General features: G+C 36.3%; 2 protein-coding genes across 3 annotated transcripts; one reads left to right on the forward strand and one right to left on the reverse strand.

The window, feature by feature from the left end:
- Positions 1–125: 125 nt before the first annotated feature.
- LOC113120085 (oxidoreductase NAD-binding domain-containing protein 1) lies at positions 126–5,982 on the forward strand. Of its 2 annotated transcripts, none has more exons than XM_026289952.1 (8): positions 126–303; positions 563–695; positions 873–936; positions 1,399–1,505; positions 2,604–2,745; positions 3,603–3,839; positions 3,915–4,023; positions 4,133–5,982. In XM_026289952.1, the coding sequence occupies exons 2-8, from the start codon at positions 589–591 to the stop codon at positions 4,288–4,290; spliced, it is 924 nt and encodes a 307-aa protein (XP_026145737.1). In that variant the 5' UTR covers positions 126–303; positions 563–588; the 3' UTR covers positions 4,291–5,982. The 2 variants fall into 2 exon arrangements, with proteins under 2 accessions (XP_026145737.1, XP_026145738.1); XM_026289953.1 differs by lacking the exon at positions 126–303 and adding an exon at positions 304–442.
- LOC113120084 (raftlin-like) lies at positions 5,911–26,751 on the reverse strand. Its single transcript, XM_026289951.1, has 10 exons — positions 26,275–26,751; positions 17,130–17,273; positions 11,375–11,558; positions 10,591–10,702; positions 9,406–9,973; positions 7,777–7,980; positions 7,364–7,473; positions 7,073–7,176; positions 6,470–6,545; positions 5,911–6,322 (listed from the first exon to the last, which is right to left on the reverse strand). The coding sequence occupies exons 1-10, from the start codon at positions 26,543–26,545 to the stop codon at positions 5,948–5,950; spliced, it is 2,148 nt and encodes a 715-aa protein (XP_026145736.1). The 5' UTR covers positions 26,546–26,751; the 3' UTR covers positions 5,911–5,947.
- Between the last annotated feature and the right edge of the window lie 511 nt (positions 26,752–27,262).

A 27,262-nucleotide genomic window follows, 5' to 3' on the forward strand; every position in this document is an offset into this window, starting at 1 on the left:
AACCATAGTCTATGTGTAATTTTTATGTGCTAAATGCATTTTATTTTTATTTTTACAAAAGCACGAATAACAATTACGATAATGACTTGTTAGCAAATTGTCTTATTTCAGTCCAAAATATTTTTGTATGCTGTTCACAAGCAAATTGCATTATTTCAGTTAAAAGTAGGCTACTTTTATGCTGTTTACTCAAGAGTAGTAGCCTAATTTGTTGCAAACTGAGGGAAGACCGCTGGGCGGCGCTACAGATTTTGTTCACCCACCAAAAACAGACGAAGAAGAAACCTTACCGGAGTGACAGAGGTGAATGATTTTTACGCAAACATTTTGTATCGTGAGCAGATTAGCTCGTTATACTCTCTCTGCTTGATTTGTTTAGTATGGTTTAAAATTAATTTTAAAGGCATAGTGAACACAAAACGGATTATTTAGTTAATAACAGGTTTAAATTGTTTACTGAAATTACGTGTGTTAATGTCACTTCACATCAGATTTCAGTGTTGTTGGCTATTATTATGTAATTTCAGTAACTAATCTGCTTTCTGTCTGATATTACTATCAGGTGTTTGACAGGGATCATTTCGGATCATGAGTGTCCCGTGTTTAGTGAAGAGGACGGTGTCCAGATGTTTCTCCGCTGGATCAGGACTGTTCAGACCAGTTTTTTGCTCATCATGTAAACACACAGTCACACGGTCAGTATCCAGAACCTGCAGCTCTTTCTACAGGCTTTGGATGTAGTGGTTGTATATGAGAACCCAGTGAGCTGTCTACTAAGCAAAACTATGTTGTTGATCGTGTAGGGATCTCGATGGGTTTGAGACACAGCCAGTCATTTTCGCTTACCTTAAACTTCTTTAAACTGGTTTCAGAAACATGTCATCAAGGAGACAGACTGACCATCTACAGAGAACTTCTAGCGTTCATAGACAAATGGTGAGTCTTCTTCGATTCCTCTATGTAACCCTTGACCTGTGGACCATAGATACATTCCACTGTCACTCCTCATAAATTGTTAACAAATGTTATAGTCAGGTAGGTGAAAGTTCAGACATTTCTTCAGTGTTGCAGGGCAGCCAGTGTGTCATTAGATTTCTATCTATCTATCTATCTATCTATCTATCTATCTATCTATCTATCTATCTATCTATCTATCTATCTATCTATCTATCTATTCATTCTTTATAGTGCTATTTCATTCTGAAATAACATCCTGTGCCAATTTTCTTGTCATGCTTTAGTTTTTGTGCACTTCAGTTGGTAAATATGTGTACAGTGGTAAAAGTGTATAATGGCTCCCATTTGTTATGATCACATGGCATAATGCATTGCATTTAAAATGCTGAGAGGCTGAAATGTTATTGTAAGATTTGTGTGACTTGTTTCGTATGTATCCAGGAGCTTTTCCCTGCACGTGTCAGTGACATTATGAATGAATCTGATACAGTAAAGAGACTGAGACTAGAGGTACCACATCCTGACTTCAGCTTCCGTGCTGGCCAGTGGTAAGAACCTTGTGAAATATCTATTGAAAAGATCTAATATCGATGACAATACTAATATATGGTTATCCTGGATTATACAGATATCTAGTGTAATAGGATCTAGTGTATAGCATTTTAGGTCTAATCAGCCAATATTGTCTTAAATAGCTTCTATGGCTCTTCATCTTTTATAACATGGGATTTAGATTTTTGTAAAATGTTGCATCAAGATGTTATTTTTTATGTGTGATAAATGACAGTTTTGGACAAATAAGGCAATACAAATATTTGTAAAAATACAATTGTAAAAAAGTAACTATATTTGAGCATATAAAGCAAATAACTTGTATAATAACTTTAATATATATATCTTTGTGAAGCATGACTCCGGTTCTCACCTTTTCCTCCCTTAGCTGTTTGCATTTCTGATAATGACCAATAGTTGAGAAGATATGCAATTTGCAAAATGGACACGAGATGGCGCTTTCCTCGCAGACAAAATTCTCACTTCAGCGTGAGATCTGTTGACAGGAAACCATGCAAAATAATGAAAATGTATTCTTACATCTACCTCTCCTCACACTTTCTGTCTCACTTCTGCTCCCGTTCCCATTGCGCCTTGTTGCATTTGTTGTGAATGTGTGTGAGTTTTGAGAGAGTCTTAGTGAGGTGAAAAAGTCAGGCGATGATTTATGCAGATGTATGCACAGAAACTCCTCCAGACCATATGATGTTGTGTTCCTGCTAAAGAACACGAGGAACATGAGTCAGGGAGAGCAGAGCGAGTGGGAATGTGTGTGTGCCCCAACATATGTGCTTATCACTTATTCATGCTCTGTTTACACATATGGTGACTCTCAAAGCTGATGTGTTGCTTTACTTTATTTTAATTAGGTATTATTGACATAAGTAATACTGGACACATGGCTTTAGTAGTGTGGGTAGAATCCGCTTCTGACAACTTTCTTAAAGTGCTTTATGTATTTGTGTTGTTAGTTTTGAGTGTGTTATATTTTAGTCATTAACATGTGGAGTCAATGCATAAGGTTAGCATTGAAGTTCATAGCAATGTTTCATATATTACATTATATAATATTTGAATTGCACTCTTTTTCACAGGGTGGATTTCTTCATCCCAGGTGTGGACACAGTGGGTGGCTTCTCTATTTGCTCCAGTCCTGGTCTGCTGCAGAGAGAGGGAGTGATTGAACTGGCCGTCAAACACACACGCCATCCTCCAGCACACTGGATTCACACCAAAGTGAGTGAATGAATTAAGAAGTATATATACACTACTATTCAAAGGTTTGGGACTGGAAAGGATTTTGAATTTTTTTGAAAGAAGTCTCTAATGCTTATCAAGGTTCTATTTACTCGATCAAAACAAAGTCAAAACTGTAATATTGTGAAATGTTGTTACAATATTAAGTGTCTGTTTTCTATTTGAAATTTATTTTATTCCTGTAACGGCAAAGCAACAGTGTCACAAGATCCTTCAGAAATCAGTCTAATATGATGATTTGCTGCTCAAGAAACATTTCTTATTATTATAAATGTTGCTTCGCTGATGCACTCCTTAATAACAGTGTGAATACCATGATAATATTTTCTTAGGATTCCTTGATGAATAGAAAGTTCAGAAGAACAGCACTTATTTGATCTAGAAATCTTTTGTAATCATTTTAATGTGTCTTTGCTGACTAAATGTATTTATTTATTTCCCTCCAAAAAACCTTATAGAATCCAAACTGTTAAGTGGTAATGTGTAGTTAAGTTCAGTTTTTCATTCTGTTTTTATTTTTAATGTTCCATTCCGTGCTTTTATTGGAATGTTTAAGCAAATCAGTATATTTTCATATTTTGAATATTCCGTCCCACTCATAAATATGTATCATTAAAAAAGTAAACTGTATACAAATCTTTGTTCTATTTTGTTACTTCAAGAGACATTGCTTATGCATGTTAATTATGGACAGTACAATTATTCTACTATGCAGAAGAAAACTTGTTTTATTAATTAACCTTTATTTTGAAAGTTTCTGCGTATAGCTGACTGTAGGGATCTACATATGTGAGCTGTTGTATGCCACTACATTCTTGTAAATTGCTCTATTTCAGTGCTCTGTGGACTCTCAGGTAGCTGTGAGGGTGGGAGGTAACTTCTTCTTTGACCCTCAACCTTCTGACCCCGTGGTGGACCTGTTGCTGATAGCTGGTGGTGTTGGCATCAACCCTCTGTACTCCATCCTGCTGCACGCAGCTGATCTGCTCAGACAGACTCATGGTCAGAGGTACACTCCGGGGCGCACACACCTGTGTTACAGCGCCAAGAACACCAAAGAGCTGCTCTTCAAGGTATGTACCCTTGGTTTGTCCCTGAAGTGAGATTGAAGCTGCCATCTGACTTTTTAAAATATCTTCTGTCTTTAGAACACCATTATTGACATTTGTCACGAGCGACCTGATAAATTCTCCTGTGACTTCCATGTTACCCAGCAGAGCTCTGACATAGAGCAGGAACTTCAGCCTTACATCATAAGTGAGTTCACATCTATATTTATTTGACTATCCATAACCTACGACCTTTTAATGAATTGAATTCTTTTCAGACCTGATTTGTCACATGAGATATTCTTGTGTCTCTACAGATGGAAGGATATCAGAAGAGGAGCTTCAGCGCTATGTAGATCCTGAACACACACTGTGTTATCTCTGTGGCCCTCCTCCTATGATAGAGAAAGTGAGTTCAGACCTGAAGAAAGTCGGCCTGTTGGAGGACAAAATCCTTTTTGAGAAATGGTGGTAGCTCAGATATTCACAGCGATGGATGCATCTGCATCATCATAGAAACGGACTGTAATGGCAATGGACCAGTAATGCCTCTGAGATCAGTTGAAACGCACAACAGACACTGTGTCTGCATTCTCCACATTTAAACAGCCAATTATCCAGACTCTATGCCCTATTTTTATTATACCTCATTTTAAAGATATTCAACCAATTGACCGCAACCAGAGCTGTAATGTTCTACATTATAGTTCATTTGCTGGTTAACGGCATAGGCATCCTGCTTCAAGGGCATGATGAAAGATTGCACACTCAGATTGCACTGGGTTTTTAGAGATCTGTGTATAATTATGCATGTTGTTTGCATTTTAGAACACATATTTATTCATTAAAACTTTAAAGGCGTTAGGGGCATAGAAATCAAAAGAGATAGTTCACCTAAAAATATACATTTTTACACCCATCTTTGCTCATCAATATAGTGCTAAGTTTGCAGAAAGGTGCTAAACATTGTCCCTTTTAAAGGGATGTTCCACCCAACATTTTTTGAAAAATAATCCTTCTCCGAGTCCATATGTTGCAAGTGGTTTGCATCAAGTTGATGTTTCAAAAACCACACCAAGGGATCATGATGGTACTCATATGACCCCAGTGGATGAATCAATGTCTTCTGAAGCAAAACAATAGGTGTGTATGTGTGAGAAAAATACTATATTTAACCATTTTCTGGTTACCTGAGGGTTCAATGCACTTGCATGTTATTGACTCACTAAGATACTATACTAGATACTAGATATATACTTACAAAAGAAAGACTATTTGCTGAAACTCTTTCAATAACATTGTACAATTCTGGAAATACAATGTCATATATTGTGCATTTTAACATAAAATCACGCAAAAACTATTTTTAGCCTGGTCCAGCCAAGTGTTTTGACTGTAAGGCAGGATTACAAACAGTCATTGTGAACTTTTTCAATCAAAATTAAGTTCATCAAACATAATAGTCTCCCACATCATGGGAAGGATGGTTCTTCAAAACTGGATTGATGAAGAAGATCTTTACCTCTTATAGTGCCGAGATGTTTCGTAAAGTCATTTTGAAAAATGAAATAAGAAGAAAACTGCAAGCTGTTGCTGTAAATGAAGCCCATTACTGAGAGCTTTTATTTACACCATTAACTGTCTCACAGACTTTCACTATAACTGTCACTTTACAAATTTAGACATTAGTTACTGCCATCCACACTGATATAAATAAATGAAATAACTGATGTAATACCTATTGATGAAATAAATGAGCATCTTGTGGATTTTACGCATTTGAGCTAGTGCACGATATATTGCATAAGCTAATACTGTATGTAATAAAATGAACTAACATCACAGATTCATATAGGTACAAGTCTCAACAAATTGGTCAGCGTTTAGCATATTTAGAGCCCCGAACAGATGTTTTCACTTATTTGTTAGAATCTCTTGCCATTTGTTACAGCAATGCACCTTAAAAACCCAAATAATTAAGAGCGGCAAGATTCAAACACTCCTATGCAATCTTACAGGACAATTGCTCTGTCAGAAGATGTATATGCCCAGACACGGGCCTGATGAGAGTGTGTTCTGTCTGAATAAACATGAACATATTGTAATGTTTAAATATCCATAAATGAATACTGTCAGCACACTCCAGAGAATAAAGCCCTCTCTGTTACGACTGCTCGCACGTCCTCGTGTTTACCACACGTAATTGTGCGCTTTAATTCCTGATTGCCGTTTGTAATTGCATCCTTTTTTGCCGGGCTGATGTTTGGGATGTCCATCCTCTGCCTGTGGAATTCCACCGTCCTTTCCACCTGATCTCTCCTCTCTGGGCTTTCTGGCAAACTCTGCCCATTTTCCTTCTGGATAATCTCACGTTGTCTCATCAGACTTCTGTTTTCTCTCTCCATTCGTTCCATTTCTCTCTCAATTGTTGCCAGCGGTGATATCTCCCTCTCTGGTGTCCTTTTATTACTCGAGTTCCTTTTGTTTTGACCTCTGAGGTGCAGTTTCTGGAAAACATACACGCAAACTGTCAGACACCGAGCTACTTTTGAGGATTTTAAAGTGAACTGACAACGCTATTACAATTTCACAGTCCTCTAAAACGGCTCTAATCTAATTTTAGCAGAAATAAACTTTGTGCCATGTATACACACCGTCAAGTCTCTCCTCTTGCGAGGCAGCGTGGGTCTCTGGAGGAAGAGGATCTGTTTTGTGGCCAAACTTCCATCACTATGACAAAAATAAATCAGAAGTATAAGATGTGTAAGAACGATTCTTTCTTTCTTTTGATATGACAGAAGTGTTTTTTGCAGGTAATATTTATCCTATTATTAGCCCCTGAAGTGCAACAGTGAATGTAATACTCTTGTTTAAAGGCATATTTCTCCCCATCAGTTCATCAGTTAACATCTTATAAAGTGAAAAGCTGTGTATTTGTAAGAAACAAATCCATTGAGACATTTGTAACTTGAATCTGTTGCTTCTGTCTAAAATAAGTGAGTGCCTTTATGTCTCCAGTGAAATTGATGGATTATTTGTGGATTATTTTGATGCTTTAATCAGATATTTGGACTCTCATTCTGACGGCACCCGTTCACCACAGAGGATCCACTGGTGAGAAAAAAAATTTGGAGCAAAATTCACCAAATCTGTTTCGATCTAAACAAGTTCATCTGCATCTTGGATGGAGAGTACATTTTTAAACATATTTATATTTTGCAAACTGTTCCTTTAAGGGTTTAGAATGGATTTGGAACCTTTTCATTTTGACGATGGGAGTGGGCAGAACACACATTAGCCTCCAGCCGTATGGAGCTAGAGACTGGAGCAGAGGGATGTAGTCTGTTTTCACCGCAACACCCTACAAAACAGAAGTGTTATTTAATCTGTATTTCACAGCATTTAATTTATGTCCTGTTGAGACTTAGTGCGTGAACGTGTACATACGTCTTCATTCATTTAAAGGCAGTTTGTTAGAAGAAAGGTGTAGAAGTTCCACAGATAATAATGCAATGATTTGAATTTAGGATGCAACACTGCAGACTTACATCAATAACAGTCCATTGCTCAACTACAATGGCGTCATACACTGTGGTTGGCCCGGCATCACCTGAAGCACTTTGGAAGATAAAAACACTTTCCACAATGGAAGAAGATGCTGAAGATAGAGCACAAAAAGGATTGGAAAATATTGATAAGAACGGTTGATAATTTGTTTTAGAGCTATCTCCTCAGCAGGTTAATAAAAATATTTGAAAACTGTATTTTTCTATTTTTGTTAAATCATTTGATGCATTTTTTTATCATATTTGTTTTTATATATAACTGTATCCTTATTTTAATAAAACTCACTTAAGAATAAACGTAATGGATTAGTATAATGTAGGTTATGTTTTTGCAATCAGAAAAACTTACTGATACCTCTCAAGTCATTTGTAAAATGTCACAGCAGCTCCAGTACCTGCATCATCTTCTAGGTTAAAGTAGCCGTCAATGAGTTGCGCCCCACTTCTGAAGTGCTGCGTCATGTGGTCCAGCCAATGGGAGTCAACAGAGCTAACAAGCCCCGCCTCCCTGTGCACCTGCAGTGGAACCCTCAGAGAAAAGATCTTTGGCGATCCAGACAGAGCAATCGTATGGTTGTACAGCGCAAATACCTGCACACCTACACAGACACAGACAAATAGGTCAGATAGGCTAATTATAAGCCAACTCAGAGCAGAGCAATTTTACATTGCTAGGGATATTCATAGCATAGGATTACGATTGAGAGTCATATATACAACATCTGAACAAGAACTTAATTTTGAGTAAATTTAATTTTGGACACAACATTGCCAGTTACCTGGTCTATTTTTGTTCCACAAAGGAAAATAATTCCAAACGAACGGCACGTCTCCGAGCAACAGACACCAGTCACGTTCCTGACTAAATCAGCGCCTTTGAGGGAATCGTTTGAGTAAACGATTCAATGACTCACTCAAAGACGCAGGCTGTGTTCAAAGTGCCATACTTGCTTACTGCTTACTGCCCAGTACACAGTATATAATGCCTACTATTTTTTTAAAGTATAGTGTGTGAAACAGTATACAATAAGCAACAAATGTCTCAGAGTAGTGTACTAAAGTGTTGTCACATGACAAAACATTAATTCAGCACAGCTGCTGAGGTTGGTACATCACAAAAACTAACCATTCTTTGTACAAAGGCTTGTTAATTAAGGATTCATACTAGTAAACAATGCTATATTGCCCAATTGAACTAATTTCATAATAAATGGACATAACATACTGAGCAGAACTAATAATGATTGTGTTAATAGTAGTTAGGTGGTAGATATTTATATTCCAGTACTGTAGTACATTATAAAACAGTATGAAATAACATGTGTGTTTAAATTATCATGCTTAAAAATATTATTAAATGAATGCAACTTCAACAAAAACCTCCTGTTTTTAGATACACAGTGATAGTTTGTAGTTTATAGTAACATGCATGTATAAAAGTGTTTTATACTGTATTTATCATTCCTCGACTCAAGTTCACTCACACGTTTGAAGATGAAACCTAACATGGAGCGCATTGCGTTCTAGGAAACAGTATCCCATGCAGTGTCTTCAGACATCAAATTTCAGAAAATGTAGCAGGTAATCCGGGAATTCCATGCATACAGAACATTATCTTACTATTCACAGTGTACACGCAGCATACTGCAATATAGTAGGAGTCGTATGGTAGTATGCCATTCCGGACACAGATTCTGCACTGATTTCAGTGTACCTGAGTTATATTTAGCAGATTCTGTTGAATATAGTAGGTCATCCGGGTATTTGATGCATACAGAAAATGTGCACACTATTTGCATTAGGACTGCCTATGCATAGGGCCCGGGATCTTGTGCAGCACCCCGATCACTAGTAAAAATTGTAATCAAATCAGATTATTTTCAGAGCAAATATTCACACACCTAGGAATTAAAAAATGCTTGTCTCATTTGATACATTATTTATGATCTAGATATAATCTAATATATAGTCTCCCCCCCCCGCCACAAACCCTTTCTCTGTATATCAACAGACTGCACACTTACGATTCAGCATTGGTGTGGTTCCGCTACGCTTGCTGTGTTTGTCTTGGCTTTTGACCTGCTCTCCGTGCTCTCTTTTGTTGTTTTCTGCCAAATCACAGCTGGGCAAGTCCGGCTGCATTCTTGTGCTCTGGGTCTGATGTGGCTCTGGTGCACAAGAGCTTAATATAAACTCATCGTCCTTCAAACCCCCAGCTTGCGTACATTCACCTTCCACATTTAAGTACTGATAATCAGGACACTGATGGTTCTCGGCGAAAGGATTCTGATTATTCCAGCTTTGGCTGCTCTCAATGCCTTCTATTTGCAAGCCGTGGTTCATAAAGTCTTCATTGTCTGAATTAAAGTTTGTATGATTCTGGTTTGGTTGATCCCTGTTGTCTCTATCCTGTTGGCTCTGCTCGCTCGCAGGACTGAGGGTTGGGGGTCGGCTGCTGTGATGAACAGAACAGGGACTGGAGTGCAAGGAGGAAAGATCTTCTGGTTCACAGTGACCGAGGAAATACGGACCTCCACCGGGCTGTGGCAAAAAGCCCACAAACAGATCACCCTGATCAGCCAGATCCTGCACCTGCATCCCCAAGAACAACCAACAGAAGAAGTGAAATGTTCATCAATCTTGATACCGCCTGTTCCAATCAAAGCTGACAATGAAAGTAAGTGGATTCCAATGTAATATGAATAATTCTACAGTGTTTTTCAGAGGAGAAAGGTGGTGCATCTGAAGATGCTTTTAAAATAAGCTCTCTGGAGCTGTGACAGGAAATGCTAATGAAAACCATATTTTCCAATCATCATACTGTCACGCCACACACACGCATACGTCTAAATCATCAGTAAATGTCACACGGCTCCAACACTTCCACACACACACACTCAGTCAAACAGTGCTTATCTCCAGATAAATGCAATTACTGAAAAGGCGAGGGGGTGACGACTAATGGAATGGCAGATGAATGCGGGGTGTCAGTGTCTATGGAGCAGCCTGTCGGCTTATGTTTTCTGTTTTTACAGCCGTATTGTAAGACCACGATAGAGAGAGTTTGAAGTAAGTGGGTTTTCAGTGACATCTTTAATGGAGTGATGACATTAAGTGTGCCGCTAAAGTTTAGAACCTAAATGACAAACACATTGACCTGCTGCTCTCTGTTTGAATGCAAACAAATGCACTTTTAAAGAAGGTCTAACCTTTTTCACATAGCCCTGTATGATTTCTGGGTCAGGGTCCCGGTGACCGAGGTAACACACGTCTGTCATGAGATGAGGCTCAACCCAGTTCAGCAGGCCACTGTCAGAACCACTGTAGCAAAAAACAAAACAAAGCCATGTTTCAACATCCAAAATGTAACTTCTTATTGTAAATGATTCATATTCAAATCTTATTCCTGAAAACGTTCTTAATAATATTTAATCAAAGTAAAATAAAAAACACTTTCTTGGAAACAGCCTTTCTCTTCCTGTCATGTGACTTGGATAATATGTGGTGCTCCTGTGCAGTATATAGTAAAATATAATGATGTTTTATCTTTTTTTCTGTTTTAATACAGTTTAAAATGTCATTTATGTTCCATGTGATGGAAAAGCTACATTTTCAGCAGTCATTACTCCAGTCTTAAGTGTCACATGATCCTACAGAGGAGTCTTGATTTGGTCAAGAAACCCTTCTTATTATTATCAATGTTGAAAACAGTTGTGCTGCTAAATATTGTTGTGAAAACTGTGATTTTTTTTTTTTTCAGAATTCTTTGATTATTATAAATTTGAACAGAATTTGAAATAGAAATTCCAAATGTGTCACTTTAGATCAGATGAATGCAAGTAATCCTTTTCATTTCTGACATGGTCACTGGACACCACTCACTGATTGAATAATTCAACAGTAATGTATAACGCACAAAAATGTTTACTGATGTGCACAGAGCACTGTTTGTGTGCAATAATGAGTGTGTAGTATTTTATTGCTAGTGTATACCTGTGTGTTTCTCTGATGAGCACAGCCCGGTGTAACTGCTTCTGGAGGTTAGCACTAGCAGGGCCGCAGGAGTGAACAAAGGGATGGACAGCTGCCAGTACGAACCCTTTCTGATACAACTCACACACCTGCACCGGAAGCTCTCTGACTGACGACAGACACAGTAATGAGGACACTGCCACCTCTGAAGAGACAGAGAGAGAGAGAGAGAGAGAGGCACAGAGACAGAATATATATATAGGTTAGCACTAGCAGGGCATATATATATATATATATATATAATATTTCATCTTATCTTTCAGCTATCATCATTTGTCCGGACCAGTGTTGAGCTCGTTACTCTAAAAATGTATTATTCGTTACTAGTTACTCCTTTTAAAATTAATATTATAATATGGCAACATTTATTATTTACACCAGTTACATCACTTTTCTTTCACGCCCCACAGAAGCTGCATATCTTCCCCACAAAATTCTTCGAAAATGTTACTAACAATATATTTCTGCCTCATAATTTCAACAAAATGGACATCGGATCGCATTCAGAAGTTATGCTGTGAATGATAGTGACGTTTAAGTGAAAGTGTTGTATTATTCTTGTGTGGCTTGAAGCTAGGTATAATTTCTCTGTTACCCATATCCTATATTATTTCATGATTTATTTTATAAAAATAAATTATATGAAAATGTTTTGTTTCAGGATCAGAGGGATGTGGGTGGGCAAGCCATGTAATGGCAGAATAAGTGTCTCTACTTAAAAATCAGTGTTCAGATCTTCTTTTCTGCTAAAAACAAAAAAACAAAACAAAAAACAAAACAATGCAATGGCATTATTTCCATCCATTGAATGAAAGTTTTCCTTATTCCAAGCTTTCTTGCTGCACTGGTGACTTCATGTGCCTGTGCAAAATTATGAAAATAAATCTAGGAATTATTGAATTGTTGGATTTCAAATCAGAAGGGGTTGAGGCACCAATAGAATCTAACTAACTAGTTGTTTTATGGATGGTAACTTACATTTCATTAGTAATTAGTTGCACTACTCGTTACTGAAAAAGTAATATTATTACTAGTTACTAGTAACTAGTTACTGCTCAACACTGGTCCCGACACAGCTCAAAAAAAGAATTGAAAATCCATTGTGACAACTTACCTATTATAGTGTATATATTAAAACAATAACAATAATGAAACAAACAATTAACACATATATACACACACACACACATATATATATATATATATATATATATATATATATATATATATATATATATATATACATATATAATTTATATTCAAAGATTTCTGAAAAAAAATGCATCAAGGTTTCCACAATAATATTAAACTGCACTTCTGATTTCAATAGTGAGAAATAATTATTTAATGCTAAATCACTATATTAGAATGATTTCTAGAGGATCACGTGACATTAAAGCCTGGAATATTGATGCTGAAAATTCAGCTTTGCAACACAGGAATAAATTACATTTAAAAAATATATTAAAATTGAATACAGTTCTTTGACTATTATAAAATATGACTATTTTACTCTATTCAGTAAATTCACCAAAACCTTGGTGAGTATAAGTCAGCATGTATCAGTATACCAAAACTGACATAACTGATGACTAATGTAAACACTTTCATACCACTATATCAGCCTGATTTAATATATACACTCCTACTCAACAAAATGAAGTAGAAATGGGGGGAATAATGATGTAAGAAAAGAAATGAGTGTGATCCATTTCATCCACAGTCATCTCTACCAATGCTTGCTTTCTGACATGGTTTCTGACACGCAAACTGAATTGCTGTAGAAATTGTTTGGAAGTATTTTGGCGAGACTGTTTTACAAGCTAATTGTTTCTGGAATCAGTAATTAAACGTAATTTCCAGCGCTCATTATTCAGAGCACTATTAAGGGCAGCAGCGAGCTGTAATCTGAGCACTGCTTGACTGCAATCATCTTTCAGAGGTGCGAGGAGCTTGTTTAAACAAAACTCTGACGGCCTGAACACGCTTCGACTCTGAGGGGGGTTTATTAGTGTTGCCACTGAATAAATAACTGCACAGTTCATAGCAAGATGAACGTATAGGTGAATTGAGTGCAAATGTGTGATTCAGTCTTCAGTGTCACATGATCCTTAAGAAATCATTCTAACATGCTAATTTGGACCAAAAATGTTATTATGTCACTGTCTCAAATATGACTAAAGAAAGATCACATTTAAAACAAAATGATCAACAAACAGAGTTAAATGTTCAGTATCCACTTCAGTATAACAGTACAAAGACATATAAACCATGTATCTCTCATGACACACTTCCATTAAACTTCACCAAATAACAAAATCTGTTTGCAATCATCAGGTAGTAATGAAACTGCGGAAGTGTCTTAGACTTTATGACATCTATTAACTTACGCCAGTCTAGAGCATGAACTGTATTAACCAACACATCATGCAAAAGGCCCACAGCAAAGGGCTCATGCAGTAGCTATGCATGAGAGAATGAAAAAATATGTTTGTTTGTGTGAGACCAACAAACACAGAGAAGATTTCACTGCTCCTGAAAGACCGAGTATATGATGAGCTGTCCTTATATTTACTACAGGGGAATTCCACCTTCATAAAGCAGTACTTGCTCAGTCGGGGGTTAAGTATTTGGGTAAACAGTCAATCTCAGCAACAAACTCTACCTCAAGAATGCAGCCCTCTAAACAAATGTCCCTCAGTATTTGTGTAATGTACAAGCTCTCAAAATGAGTAGCAGAGACTTTGGAAAATCAATTAAACCCCACCTGCAGAGAACTCGGTTTTTATGCTAAAATATCAAGTGTTGTACCACAATCACACTTGTCTAATTTCTTCTTGGGTTGTCTAGATCTAGCAGGAACTTTTCTGTCTAAAAGGAGTTCTACTTTATTTGTTTTTAAATCCTTGATTAAACACAAGACAAAAATAATTATCAGATTATCGATCAGAATTAATATCCATGCATCCTTTGAATTGACCAATCAGCATCCATCCAGAACTAGAACCATCCCACTTGTTAAACAAAAAACACTTACTCATTTATTATTAAAACAAAGTTGTTCAGCGTGTTTTAAATGCCATAGTAATTCAATTTCTGAACTTTGAATTTCTGAATGATTCTTTGAACTAAACGTGTTAGTAGCAAATCTATTAGATAGCCGTCCCCTTCTCCTGCTGTGCTGACCTATCAGAACTGCTCTCTAAATATTGATATGACATAAATATTAAAGGAAGTGTTTATATGAATCTTAAGTATAAGGGATTCTTGCTGCTTATGAGTGTGTGATGTTGGGTCCTTGGGGGTCATATTTTATTTTGTAATAACCCGACAGAGAGTGGAATTGCATTATTTATAGACCAATTTCAATTAAAACAAGATTTTGGCTATAAATACAGTTGGGTGTCACTAGGGCGACTGATCTTCTCTATTGCGCATACACAAACAGATAAATCCCCGATTTTAGTACTAAGCCTTCCCATCTTCAAGATCAGATAATCTTTAAAGGATGCCTAGAATTTTCTCTCTTTCTGTTTTCTCTCGCTCTTTGTTATTTGATCCCTGTCAATCATTCAGATTCATTGAGTCACTTATCGTTGCTTTCAATACTGATGCCCTAAAACAAACAAGCAAACAAACATATTCAAACATCTCAGGCTCGTACTTGCGCTGTCACAGCAGTTTGCAGTGAAACTCTTTTTTTTTTTGTCTCGGTGTCTCTGTAGGCATCAGTGAATTTTACATATAAATGACCTGCCTGCCTGTCTACCGATAAGCAGCTAAAACAGAAAGCCTGGAGTATTTGTGTATGTGCGTGCGTGTGTGTGTGTGTGTGTGTGTGTCCAGAACCTGAACAACTGCTGCAGTCCCAGTTCTCACATATTCCTATTTTTTATATAAATAAATATTTGTTTCTGGTCTCATCTACACACACTTTTGTGTTTGGGTAATGTTGTAAGCGTTAACTAAGTAGTAAATGCAATAGACTTGATAAACTAACAATATTTAAATAACTGCTAACAGACCCTAGACAGAGTGGACAAGGACCGGCATTTATTACAAGATCAAATAAACAAATACTGATAATAATGCGTTGTTATGGATGACAATGACCAGTAAATTGTGTAAATGAGACACAATTTTGTCAAAATTAAGTATTCCAGTTATAGATAACATGCATTGCAGAGAACTGTGTAAAAAAACCTGCTGTAGTATATTCATTAAGCAGACATTTGTCTGAATAGAAGCAGTTCATTCTAAGTATGCACTGACATTAGTATATTCATAAATATTTACCAAGATTCATAAATCAGTGGAAAGACCTTCCACTGACTTCTATTGTTATTATTCCATGTTATGTCCTATGCACTAACCACTAACCTTTTCATTAAAACATTAGTACATTTACTAGCATGTTTCCTGCAGTTTAGGTAAATTCAGGTTTTACTTTTACTGTCACAGACCCCCCTCCACCACACATAGAAACACACGGACACACGCGTGCACACACACACACACACACACACACACACACACACACACACACACACACACACACACACACACACACACACACACACAAATAAACAACTAGTGATATGGTCACATTCTTGTAATTATGTTCAGTAATGGCCCATATACTCATATGCTTTCAAGTAATTAAAATGAGCAGGTCTGTTCTTCCACTTCAATCTGTGTCTTATATTCTCTCATCCTGTCTCATATCCTCTTTCTCTGAATTCTGCGGGATCCATTATTGCCTCTCTCGATGCACACTAACAAAAGCGGCATTAGTATATTTAGAAACATAAGCCCTCAAAGAATATACACTGTTTGGTTGCTATCTTGCTCTATTACTCTCTCTCTCTGTCTCATCTAATCTTACACTTTTTTTTTCTTCCCAGTTTTAAGCTTTACACTTTTATTATCTGAAGGTGGGTTTGTGCATTTGTGTATGCATATCATCAGTATGGATGTTGCTTTGAATTCTGAAAAACAGCAATCATTTTTATGCTGTATGTCACTCTGTATGTGAGTCCTCTGATGCATGAATTATAAAGTCTTAAAGAAAAAGAAAAAATATATTCATTTAGAATAATTAAAATAAACTATAATTCCCAGTGTTGTTTTAGTATTATTTATATATTATAGTATTTATCAATATATTTTAAAATTATATTTTTTATTTTCAAGTTTTCTATGTTGGTCTACGCCAATAATAAATAATGATATACTGTATATTCCAGAGGTCCCACTTCCATAATGACATGTAAAGATAACAGTTATACTTAAATATAGAAAAAGCCCCATTCACTACAACCACAATAATTACACGCCAATGGATGATAATGTTCGGTTTATTGTAAGTTCGCACTACAGTTTTGTGTCTGTCACAAATGTACAAACACTTTGAAACTGGATGGATTCTGATTGGCTGTCAATGTTTTTATTGCACATTAGCTGGAAAAAAAATCTTCTCAAAGTTATTCAAATGATATTGATCCTCTTTGTAAGCTGTTATGCTTATGGTGAGGACAAATGATTATTACAACTTTATAGTTATGGTTATAGCTATTGCCTTTGTGTGAATGTGCCTTAAGAGTCAAAGTTCATCACCCATATGAAAATTTAGCCATGTTAAATCCCAATTAAAAACAACGACACCTAAAAAGGGACTTTATATTACATAAAGTGTGCAGGAAATGGGCATGTGTACCTTCTTTTCCCAACAGAAAGTCCAGGAAGTGGTATGTATAGGCCACTCCTGAGTGCGTCTCCACTTGCGCTCTTCTGAGGGTGGAGAAAATCTTCCCCGGAGCTTCATCTGAGCTTCGAGGCTTCTGCAACTTACAGCCCATGTCTGCACACGTGGAGAAACACAAAGAAAGAAAGAAAATGAGACAGATGAATATGGATAATTTGTTTGAAATATTCATGTATTCATAACTGCATTATTGATTTAACTGATTGCCTTGGCAGCAGTCCCTAATTGTCATGCTAATTAAGTCAGATTGATGTCGAAATAGGAAGTGAGCATGTGCAAAACTGGAGAGAGGGCATTTCAGCATATCTTTAAATACAACCGCAAACATTCAGATACAAGCACGAATGCACACGCAGAGATTTGTCACACAGTAACATAACATGAAGGCTAATTGGAAAGCTAATCAACCTTCAAGCATCAACCTTTAACACAAACACACGTTCAACGTGTCCAACACAATGCCCCCTTCAAAACGAACACACTGTCTCCCTGGTTACCAAAAGCAGCAATCAGATAACACTTCATATTTGATCTGTGACTACACAACTAATCAAACAGTGGAATGTGTGGCCGATGAATTAGCGTGTGGCTAATGCTAATGAGTGTCACATCTATAACACGCTAACTTGATGTGACAGCAAAGGCACACCACGTGGGCCCCGAGCTCCAGCGCTAACACACACCATCAGGTATGGGTGGTTAGTTGCCAGCATTTCCGTGTCAGCGTCTGATGAGCCAGAACAGGTGAAACCGAGAGGAACCAGACAAGCCCAGTCGCCGTGACAACAAGCATTAAGTGTGCACTGATGACACGATTGGGAATGAAGATGGTACGGGGAGCGATGGATGGCTGGTTTTGTGGTTCAGGGATGGGGTGATCATTTTAGGGCCGTGCCTGTATATGAGTAGATCAGGATAGACAATAAAAAGCAGTACTGTGTTTTACCATGGTACAGAATAACATCCAGGTCTGCTACTCAACTCGAGTGTAACAAAATACTCGAGGGTTTCTTTTATAGATAGGACAATGGAGAAAGGGACCGGGACCTGCAAAGGACTTGGAGATGGGAATCAAACTCGGGTTGCTGTTAGCACAGTTGCGCACTAACCACGAGGCTGTTGGTGCCAGCAGGTTTGCGTTTATTTTTAATGAATAGCTTTGGCTTTGGGCCAGGCTCGGGTTTGTAGCTATGCTGCTTTCACTGACGCATGCGCACATAGAGAAACACTGTGGAGCACAGAAACCTTTATTAATAAAATAGCTTCGAAACATGCTACATTATATTTCTCAGCAATAAGGGGTAAAATCTTTCTTCCTAAGTATTTAACTCGGATTCATTGTTTGTAGACAGAGCCTTTACATGTATTTGTTTAAAGAATGTTGCATGCAGTTGTGAAATACAACATATGTGACACCCGACCACAAAACCAGCCTTAAGTGTACATTTTTCGTAATTTAGATTTAAACATCATCTGAAAGCTGATTAAATAAGCTTACCATTGATGTATGGTTTATTAGGATCGGGCAATATTTGGCTGAGATACAACTATTTGAAAATCTGGAATCCCAGGTTGCAAAAAAATCTGAATACTGAATTTGTAAAAAGGCATTACCACTATAGTAGTTTCCAAAGATCCATGGTTTTAAATACTATGGTATTATGTCCAAATACTATGGTAATGGTAGTGAGATAGATAACAGAGTTCTGTAAAATAATGCCACAACGATGTTTAGTGGCTTTAAGAAAAAACATGCAGCATGAATTAATGACTTGAATAAGCAAATTACACAAAAAGACTCATTTTGAATATGGAATCATTATGAATCATTCACAGCAGGACCTCATTGAATCGGTCAAAATATGAAATCAAAAACAATATGACTGAACCAAAAGGCTTTACTTTTACTATAAGTAAAAATGAAGCAAATATTACAGGAAACTATTTGAACTGAATGGAACAACATTATTTTATCTCTCTCTGTGTGTGTGTATTTCCAAGGCTGCTTTATTTGATCAAAAATAAATTTTAAACAGTAATATTGTGCAATATTATTACGTTTCTATTTGAATAGATTTTAAAATCTAATTTATTTCTGTGATGGCAAAGCTGAATTTTCAGCAGTCAAAAATCATTCTGATAAGCTGCTCAAGAAACTTTTATTACCATCAGTGTTGAAAAGAGTTGTGCTGCGTAATATTTGTGTAGGAAGTGTGATGTTATTTTTCCAGGATTCTTTGATGAATAGAAATTTCAAAAGAACAGCATTTTTTGAAATAGATATCTGTTGCGACCGTATGAATGTCTTTATTCTTATTTTTGATCAAATTCATGTGTCCATGTGAAATAAAAGTATTACATTTTAAAATGGATAAATAAATAGAAATCTTACAGGCCCCAAACTATTTATATTATTTAAACAGTATAATGTAGTGTATACTGTATATTAATAATATTTATTAGACTATGCTACCAAAATAGTATATGGGAGGTTCCAGGCAGCAAAAAACGGCACCGACTCCAGGAAATCAATGGAAAACATTAGGAGGAGGAAAACATAACCTGGCCTGTCTGCTCTTGATGTAGAGCTTTATATCTACAGAGCATCTCTACATGGACACAGAAGTGGCTCTTCTTCATTTTAAGACCTTTCTCACTTTGAATTTCCTTTGAAACACTGGAAATACTTCTGGTACAAACCCATCACACATACACAAACAATTATCTCTCCTTTGTTCTCTTAGAACGGATTTTCTGATCAAACTATCGCCTCAGGTGTGATAGTGGCTGGTTATCTGCTCAAATCACATACATCTGTAATCTTTTTCATCTATGTGTTATTTCTTTTATTCCACAGACTTCAAGTGAACAATTGAATTCATTGTAAACAATACACTACTTTTAATATTAGATATTTAGAAGAAATGAAAGAGTAATTTATATTTAAACTGAGAATACAGACAGGGAGGTGTTAACAATCATCTGTTACCTCAAGCACTATAGGTTTAAATTCTAAGTAGGAGTAAATCGCAAGGATTTACTGAGACAATTTGCTTTTATTATGAATCCGACAGCTGGAATATAAATGACTAATACACTGGAGATACACAGACCTTCACACCTGTGCTGAGTGAAGTTAATGCTGGCAGTCAAGCGTCCGGTTCCACTCAGTTCCCTTCACTAGCCTGACAATCACATCATTACTGACGCTAATCGCTCTGCAGCAGACCGACAGATCATCAGTTTGCTCAAAGTTACGCAGACAACATTTGGAGAGCTATTAGAGCAGAAAAAAGAAGCCGCAGATTCTTAATCTCGGCTGAATTTGCAATAGCATCAAGCGGCCAGCAAACGCAAGCTTTGACAAACACAAATGCTGTTATGAGCACATAAACCTCATTGAGGGGATAGTTGCTCCCTCATTGAGCACAAAAATGACAGCACAGCAATGTTTGCATCATACTTAGCCTTAGCCATTAGGGATGAATAGGTATCATTACTGTGATCAGCCATATAGAATTGTTTTAATTTACTGGATATTGGATTTTTTTGTGCATTTTATTTGTACATTTAGATTATGTTTGTCATCTAATGCACTAATAACTTAATGTTAAATAAGCAAGTCTCAAATCGAATCCACTTGTATATGACTGATTATTTTTTTTATTTTAAATTTCTGGTTATTAATAGTAAATTAAACACAAAATAAATTAATAAAAGCGAAATATCGAAGAAATAAATAAATAAATAAATATATTTTTTACTACAAATATAAATAAATCAATAAATGGGGAAAATAATAAAAATAAAGATATGATAAACAATATACTAGTGCTGTCAAATGATTCATCATGATTAATTGCATCCAAAAAATAATAATAATATATGTGTGTGTTCCATGTATATTATGTAGATATAAATACACACACATATCTCAGAAATATCTCAAAACATGCTCAGGTTTTCAAAGATATTAAAATCTGCAATCAAAAGTGATTTTTAGATGAACTCACACATATTCTTCCAAGATCAAATGATGTTAGCTAATGAAGATATCTGCATTTATTTTATTAATGTATAGTCTCACTGTGTGTCAACATTTGTTTCTATTTTTATTTCTCTGGTATTATAGGAGAAACATCTGAGACAGAATTGATACTAAGTCCATTAAGTCGTCTTAGCTATGAAAGAGCAGTATAAAATTATTATGGGATTTTATAGATACACTTAAGATTTTATAGATACATTAAGACTTAAGAATCAGATTTAAATAGATTATTTCGATTATTAAAAAGCATAAACACAGAGACTTGGAGTTTATCTTCAGCACAAAGATGCATAGACAGTTTCATACTCTACATCACAATTGCACTACACACTTCCCACACTACACACTTCCTGCATGCTTCTCAGCAGAACACACACAAAGATATTCACACACAATAATCTCTCACTGTGATAAGCGTGAGGAGGGGAGCGGAAGAAAAAAAGGAAAAAGAAAGATGGAGAGCTAAATTTAGGCAAGATGATAGGGACGGATAATAAGTTGAGAGCACACATCAAATGCAAGGTGGTGGTGGTGGTGATGGTGGGGGGTATGACTATGGTAACCAATGGAGACGAGAGATTGTCAATATGATACAATAAAGAAACGCCTGATTTACTCATGTCTTGCTCTGACAAAAGATATTAATACAAACATCTATTTTTGAAATGTGAAGTATTATAAAATTGTTTAAAAACTACTTCTGCATTTTTACCTCTATCACATCATCTCTGATGTCAAAATAAACCATAGTTTAACATGTTGTTGTTGTTTTATGTACTATGGTGGCAATGTTCTTTACATACTATATAAATAGGATACAGTATATAAATATGATAATTCAGTACCATGGCTATATGTAATGGGGTCCACATTTTTGAGACCACATTGAAAAACTGAGAATGCAAATGTAAATACTTATTTTTAAACATTTATTTATATATGCATATATATATATATATATATATATATATATATATATATATATATATATATATATATATATATATATATTAGGGGTGTAACGATACGCGTATTCGTATTGAACCGTTCGGTACGAGGCTTTCGGTTCGGTACGCGGTACGCATTATGTACCGAACGGTTCGTTGGACTAATTAATTATATTTGGAAAATAAAGAAAAAATTGTGAAATAAAATGATATGCGTTCAACAAGGTAGCCCAATAACCCAAACGACGTAACAGGCAGCGCCCCTGACACCCCCGAACAAGAAAATAAAAACACCAGCTTATATGTTTATGTTAGGCTACTCAGTCAGACGCTCGCTCACTCAGTGCGCGCTGAAGGCTCGTTGCAAAATGGCCAATGCGTTTAACAGACCACAAATAGAAGATCCTCCAATAACCAACAGGTCTGGTGTTTGGGTGCACTTTACCAATCGATCGGGGCATCCAAACAAGCACGGTAATCAAAATGGACTAGTACTGTACTGTGTCGGAATTTCCTGAGCAGTACGATTCAGTTAACAGGCCTGCACGTTATAGAAGAACTGTTATAAATAGAACGTATGCACGGGCAGTTTTGAAAACTCCACCTACTTTGCTCTTGGCATAGTGCAGCGCAAATCGCGTTGTATCTGAAGGGCAACGCTGAGCCCAGGATCCAGCGCCGCGCGTATCGCGTCCTGTGTGAAAGACCCTTTAGTCATTTTGCAACGAGCCTTCAGCGTGTGCTGAGTGAGCGAGCGCCTAAAGTGGAAAACGCATGTTTTAAGAACATTCTTAATGTAATTTAGCCCCGTTACTATATTCCTTCACGAGCCCATTTCAGCCAGACCGTAATTCCTGCTTTGTTCCAAAAAACATAAGCCCTATAGAGAACCAATTGAGTAAAAACACACTCAATATAAAGAGTTATAGAGTTCCATATGAAAAGTTACATCTTTGTATTTGTTCATAACTACTACAACAATATAACATTTTCAATTTTTTTTAATAAGGAGCTGTTTTTGTTTTATACAGTATGCTGTTAAGAAAACACCATAGAAGATGGGTAAAGAATAGATCATTGTTCAATGTAAAAAAAAAACAAAAAACATACTTTGTTGCCAATTTGTTCTTTTTGCTGTATCTAAAACGTACCGAACCGTACCGAACCGAACCGTGACATCAGTGAATCGTACCGAACCGAACCGTGAATTTTGTGAACCGTTACACCCCTAATATATATGCATATATATATATATATATATATATATATATATATATATATACACAAATATACAGGTGCTGGTCATATAATTAGAATATCATCAAAAAGTTGAATTCACTAATTCCATTCAAAAAGTGAATTTTGTATATCATATTCGTTCATTATGCACAGACTGATATATTTCAAATGTTTATTTCTTTAAATTTTCATGATTATAACTGACAACTAAGGAAAAGAGGCCGGCTGTTCACACAGCTCTGTGTCCAAGCACATTAATAGAGAGGCGAAGGGAAGGAATAGATGTGGTAGAAAAAAAGTGTACAAGCAATAGGGATAACCTCACCCTGGAGAGGATTGTGAAAGAAACCCCATTCAAAAATGTGGGGGAGATTCACAAAGAGTGGACTGCTGCTGGAGTCAGTGCTTCAAGAAACCACTACGCACAGATGTATGCAAGACATGGGTTTCAGCTGTCGCATTCCTTTTGTCAATCCACTCTTGAACAACAGACAGCGTCAGAAATGTGACGCTTCCAAAAGGACTGGACTGCTGCTGAATGGTCCAAAGTTATGTTCTCTGATGAAAGTAAATCTTGCATTTCCTGTTGCTGAACGACTTTATGGAGATGCAGATTTCATTTTCCAACAGGACTTGGCACCTGCACACAGTGACAAAGCTACCAGTACCTGGTTTAAGGACCATGGTATCCCTGTTCTTAACTGTCCGGCAAACTCACCTGACCTTCACGTATTGTGAAGAGGAAGATGCGATACGCCAGACCCACCGATGCAGAAGAGCTAAAGACCACTATCAGAGCAACCTGGGCTCTCATAACACCTGAGCAGTGCCACGGAGTGATCGACTCCATGCCACGCCACATTGCTGCAGTAATTCAGGCAAAAGGAGCCCCAACTAAGTATTGAGTGCTGTACATGCTCATACTTTTCAGTTGTCAAAGATTTCTAAAAATCCTTTCTTTGTATTGGTCTTAAGTAATATTCAAATTTTCTGAGATACTGCATTTGGGATTTTCCTTAGTTGTCAGTTATAATCAACAAAATACACAAAAGTGTATGTGTGTGTGTGTATAGTGCTGTCAATTCACTGTATATTTAATATATAAAAACAGAACTTATTTTTCTTAAATATATATACACATGCATGTGTATTTATGTATACATAATAAATATACACTGTACACACTTTTACTTTGGATGCGATTAATCTCAATTAATTTTTTGACAACGCGCGCACACACACACACACACACACGTTTGTTTTTGTGAAAAGTGGGGACATCCCATAGGCGTAATGGTTTTTATACTGTACAAACTGTATAATCTATGACCCTAAACCAACACAATGTTTTTGATGACAGAAAAAGATTAATAAATAAACAAAAACATTTATAATAGTAAAAACTGTGAAGTATTTTCACTAGTGGTACCATGGTACAGTAATGATAATATGCAGTATTTTATTATCACTGTACTATGTTACCACAATAATACTATTTTTTTAAGAAACTGCAATAAAATTTATTTTTTAAAACCATTATCTGAAATTGTTTTTTGTGAATGGGTGTGACAGTAAACAGAGATCTTTGCAGGCATGCACCTGTCCAATCCCGGAGTATGTATGTGCATGTGAGAAAGTTTGTGTGCAAGATGTTTGTAGGTCACTATCGCAAGAACAGGTTGGCATGGCTGAATATGAAAGTTGATGATAGCACATTCCCCTCACATTTCACAGGTTCGTAATCATCTCTTACTTCATTCCTCTCACTTCCAATCTCTCACCCCGCTATATTTCTCTCTCTCTCAGAGTTTGACTGCTTAGCCTGTCACTCATATCAGCCTCGGAGCCCCACTGTGAGTGAGTGTGTATGTGTGTGTGAAATACTAACAGAAGGTCATCTTCTTCTGCCAGTCGTCTCACTTGATACCATCATGTGTGAATGAACAATATGTGCCTGTCCTGAAAAGTTTTTTTGCTTATAGTCAGGTTTGAAGCTGAATTCTCATACTTTTATATTCTTAATACATAAAAAACAAACACATTTTAGTAGTAAGCCTCAATGAATGCACATGTTGCATTAAGAAATATCAAAAATTGCTAAAGCACAATTTATCAAATTCCTGACTATGTGTAGCACCTGCAGCTCTGCATCTGTTAAGGATCCCAACATTAGGAAAGAGCAACTAAAGTTAGTTTAATTGTAGATAATTTCAGTCCTATTTTAACAGTTTGAGTGGCACAGTGAAGACTGTAAGCAAAAGGCAGCAGCAAACTACTGTATATTTTAGCACTATTTTTTCATTTTGGATGCAAATGCGGCATCTAAATTAAAGTCTTAAAGGAAAAGAAGTGAAAAAGTCCACTCACACACCCTCTGTGGTCTATTTACAGTTAACCTAAAAAGAATGGTCCATTTAATTGTAAAGTCATAGGGAAAAATGGTCTATTCTATTCATATTTCATTTGCAAAAATGCCTAACATTATAAGTATACATAATGATTCAATTAAACAAAATATACATTTTGACCTTTTAAATGTTTTTGACTAATATCTTTAGGTTTTGTGTTTAAAAACAATCAATACATATGAATTATACAAAAGCATACAGTGTTATTCTAGCTCGACTTACTCGGTCTTTGAATTAGAAGAGAGTTTGAACTTTAAAGTGACTCATATCGCATTCAAACGCAGATAAAAGCGTTTATTACAAGTATAATGAGAACATAGGAAGAAAGACGAGGGTTAAAGGAAGCAAGAGATGAATCAGGAGAAGAAAGCATTGACTTAGGTGTAGAATCATTGAGTTGACAGTGTTAGATTATAGGTACACTGACAGAAAGAAACTACACAGAGTGAACATACCTGCTGTTGTTCTTTGATTATGTCTCTCTCGGTTTGAGTCTCCTCTGTCGTTTCTTTCGCTCCTCGCTGGTTTTCTTGAAGTTCCTCGCTTGTGTGTGTGAACTGGAGGCAGGTGAGTGAGTGTATGATGAGCTCGGTTCACCTCCGCTGTGGCGTCTCTTCGGTCAGTACAGCGCGCGTGCGAACGTCTCCTCCTCTTCTCTCCCTTTTCTGAAAGGGAAGGACGACTGAAAGGGAATGATGCCCTCCGATGTTTCCAAATAACTCTCATTCCTTCTCTAGTTTCATCAACGTCATACACCGCCAACTACAGCGAGTATATAATTATAAAAAATAAAATAAGTATAATCATGCACCAAAACACAGAACTGACTAATAGTAGCATAATACACACCAAAACAAAAAATTGCATGTTGATTTGAATGTTAAATGTTGTACAGCGATGAAAATCTATGGATGTAAAGTTTTTCTTTTTCATTCCGATTCTTTATTCATTAAATACATCCCTAAAATAAACAAAATAAATAAGCTCTATAGCGCCACCAAGAGTCCATTTTCACTTGCGAGGCATAATGATCCTGAAAAGAAGAATAACGCAAGATTTCCACTGTACACACAGATAATGGTTTAGGAAAATACAACAGTGTTATGTAATACACTGATAAACTGGCAATTATTCTTTATCCAGTTAGTTTTAAAGTGTTGTCAACTAAAATGATTACATTTTAAACAGTCCAGTTGTCAGACTGAAGGAGAGTAAACCGTTGTTACATATTGTTAACGCTTACAGAGTGATACATGTTAAAGCAGATCTATTGGTGTAAGACTTAAATTCATATTTAATGTGAATCAGCCATTGACCAATTTATAAGTTTCACCCTTTAAATCCTTTAAGTTTCATTGAGTTCCAATAACAATAAAAAAAAGTAACCCACAAACATAAAAAAGGTATTAAATAATAAAAAGGCAACCTTAAAGCAAGAGTAAG

Source organism: Carassius auratus, chromosome 19 (genome assembly GCF_003368295.1).
Source record: "Carassius auratus strain Wakin chromosome 19, ASM336829v1, whole genome shotgun sequence".
Classification (NCBI taxonomy): Eukaryota; Metazoa; Chordata; class Actinopteri; order Cypriniformes; family Cyprinidae; genus Carassius; species Carassius auratus.

Bases quoted from the DNA above. Each gene is read 5' to 3' on its own strand.
- LOC113120085 (XM_026289952.1), top strand. From the start codon at position 589: ATGAGTGTCCCGTGTTTAGTGAAGAGGACGGTGTCCAGATGTTTCTCC. The intron at 937-1,398 runs GTGAGTCTTCTT...GTATGTATCCAG, and splicing joins CTAGCGTTCATAGACAAATG to GAGCTTTTCCCTGCACGTGT. The intron at 1,506-2,603 runs GTAAGAACCTTG...TCTTTTTCACAG, and splicing joins AGCTTCCGTGCTGGCCAGTG to GGTGGATTTCTTCATCCCAG.
- LOC113120084 (XM_026289951.1), bottom strand. From the start codon at position 26,545: ATGAGAGTTATTTGGAAACATCGGAGGGCATCATTCCCTTTCAGTCGT. The intron at 10,703-11,374 runs GTATACACTAGC...TTTTTGCTACAG, and splicing joins CTCATCAGAGAAACACACAG to TGGTTCTGACAGTGGCCTGC. The intron at 9,974-10,590 runs GTTAGACCTTCT...TTGGGGATGCAG, and splicing joins TACAGGGCTATGTGAAAAAG to GTGCAGGATCTGGCTGATCA.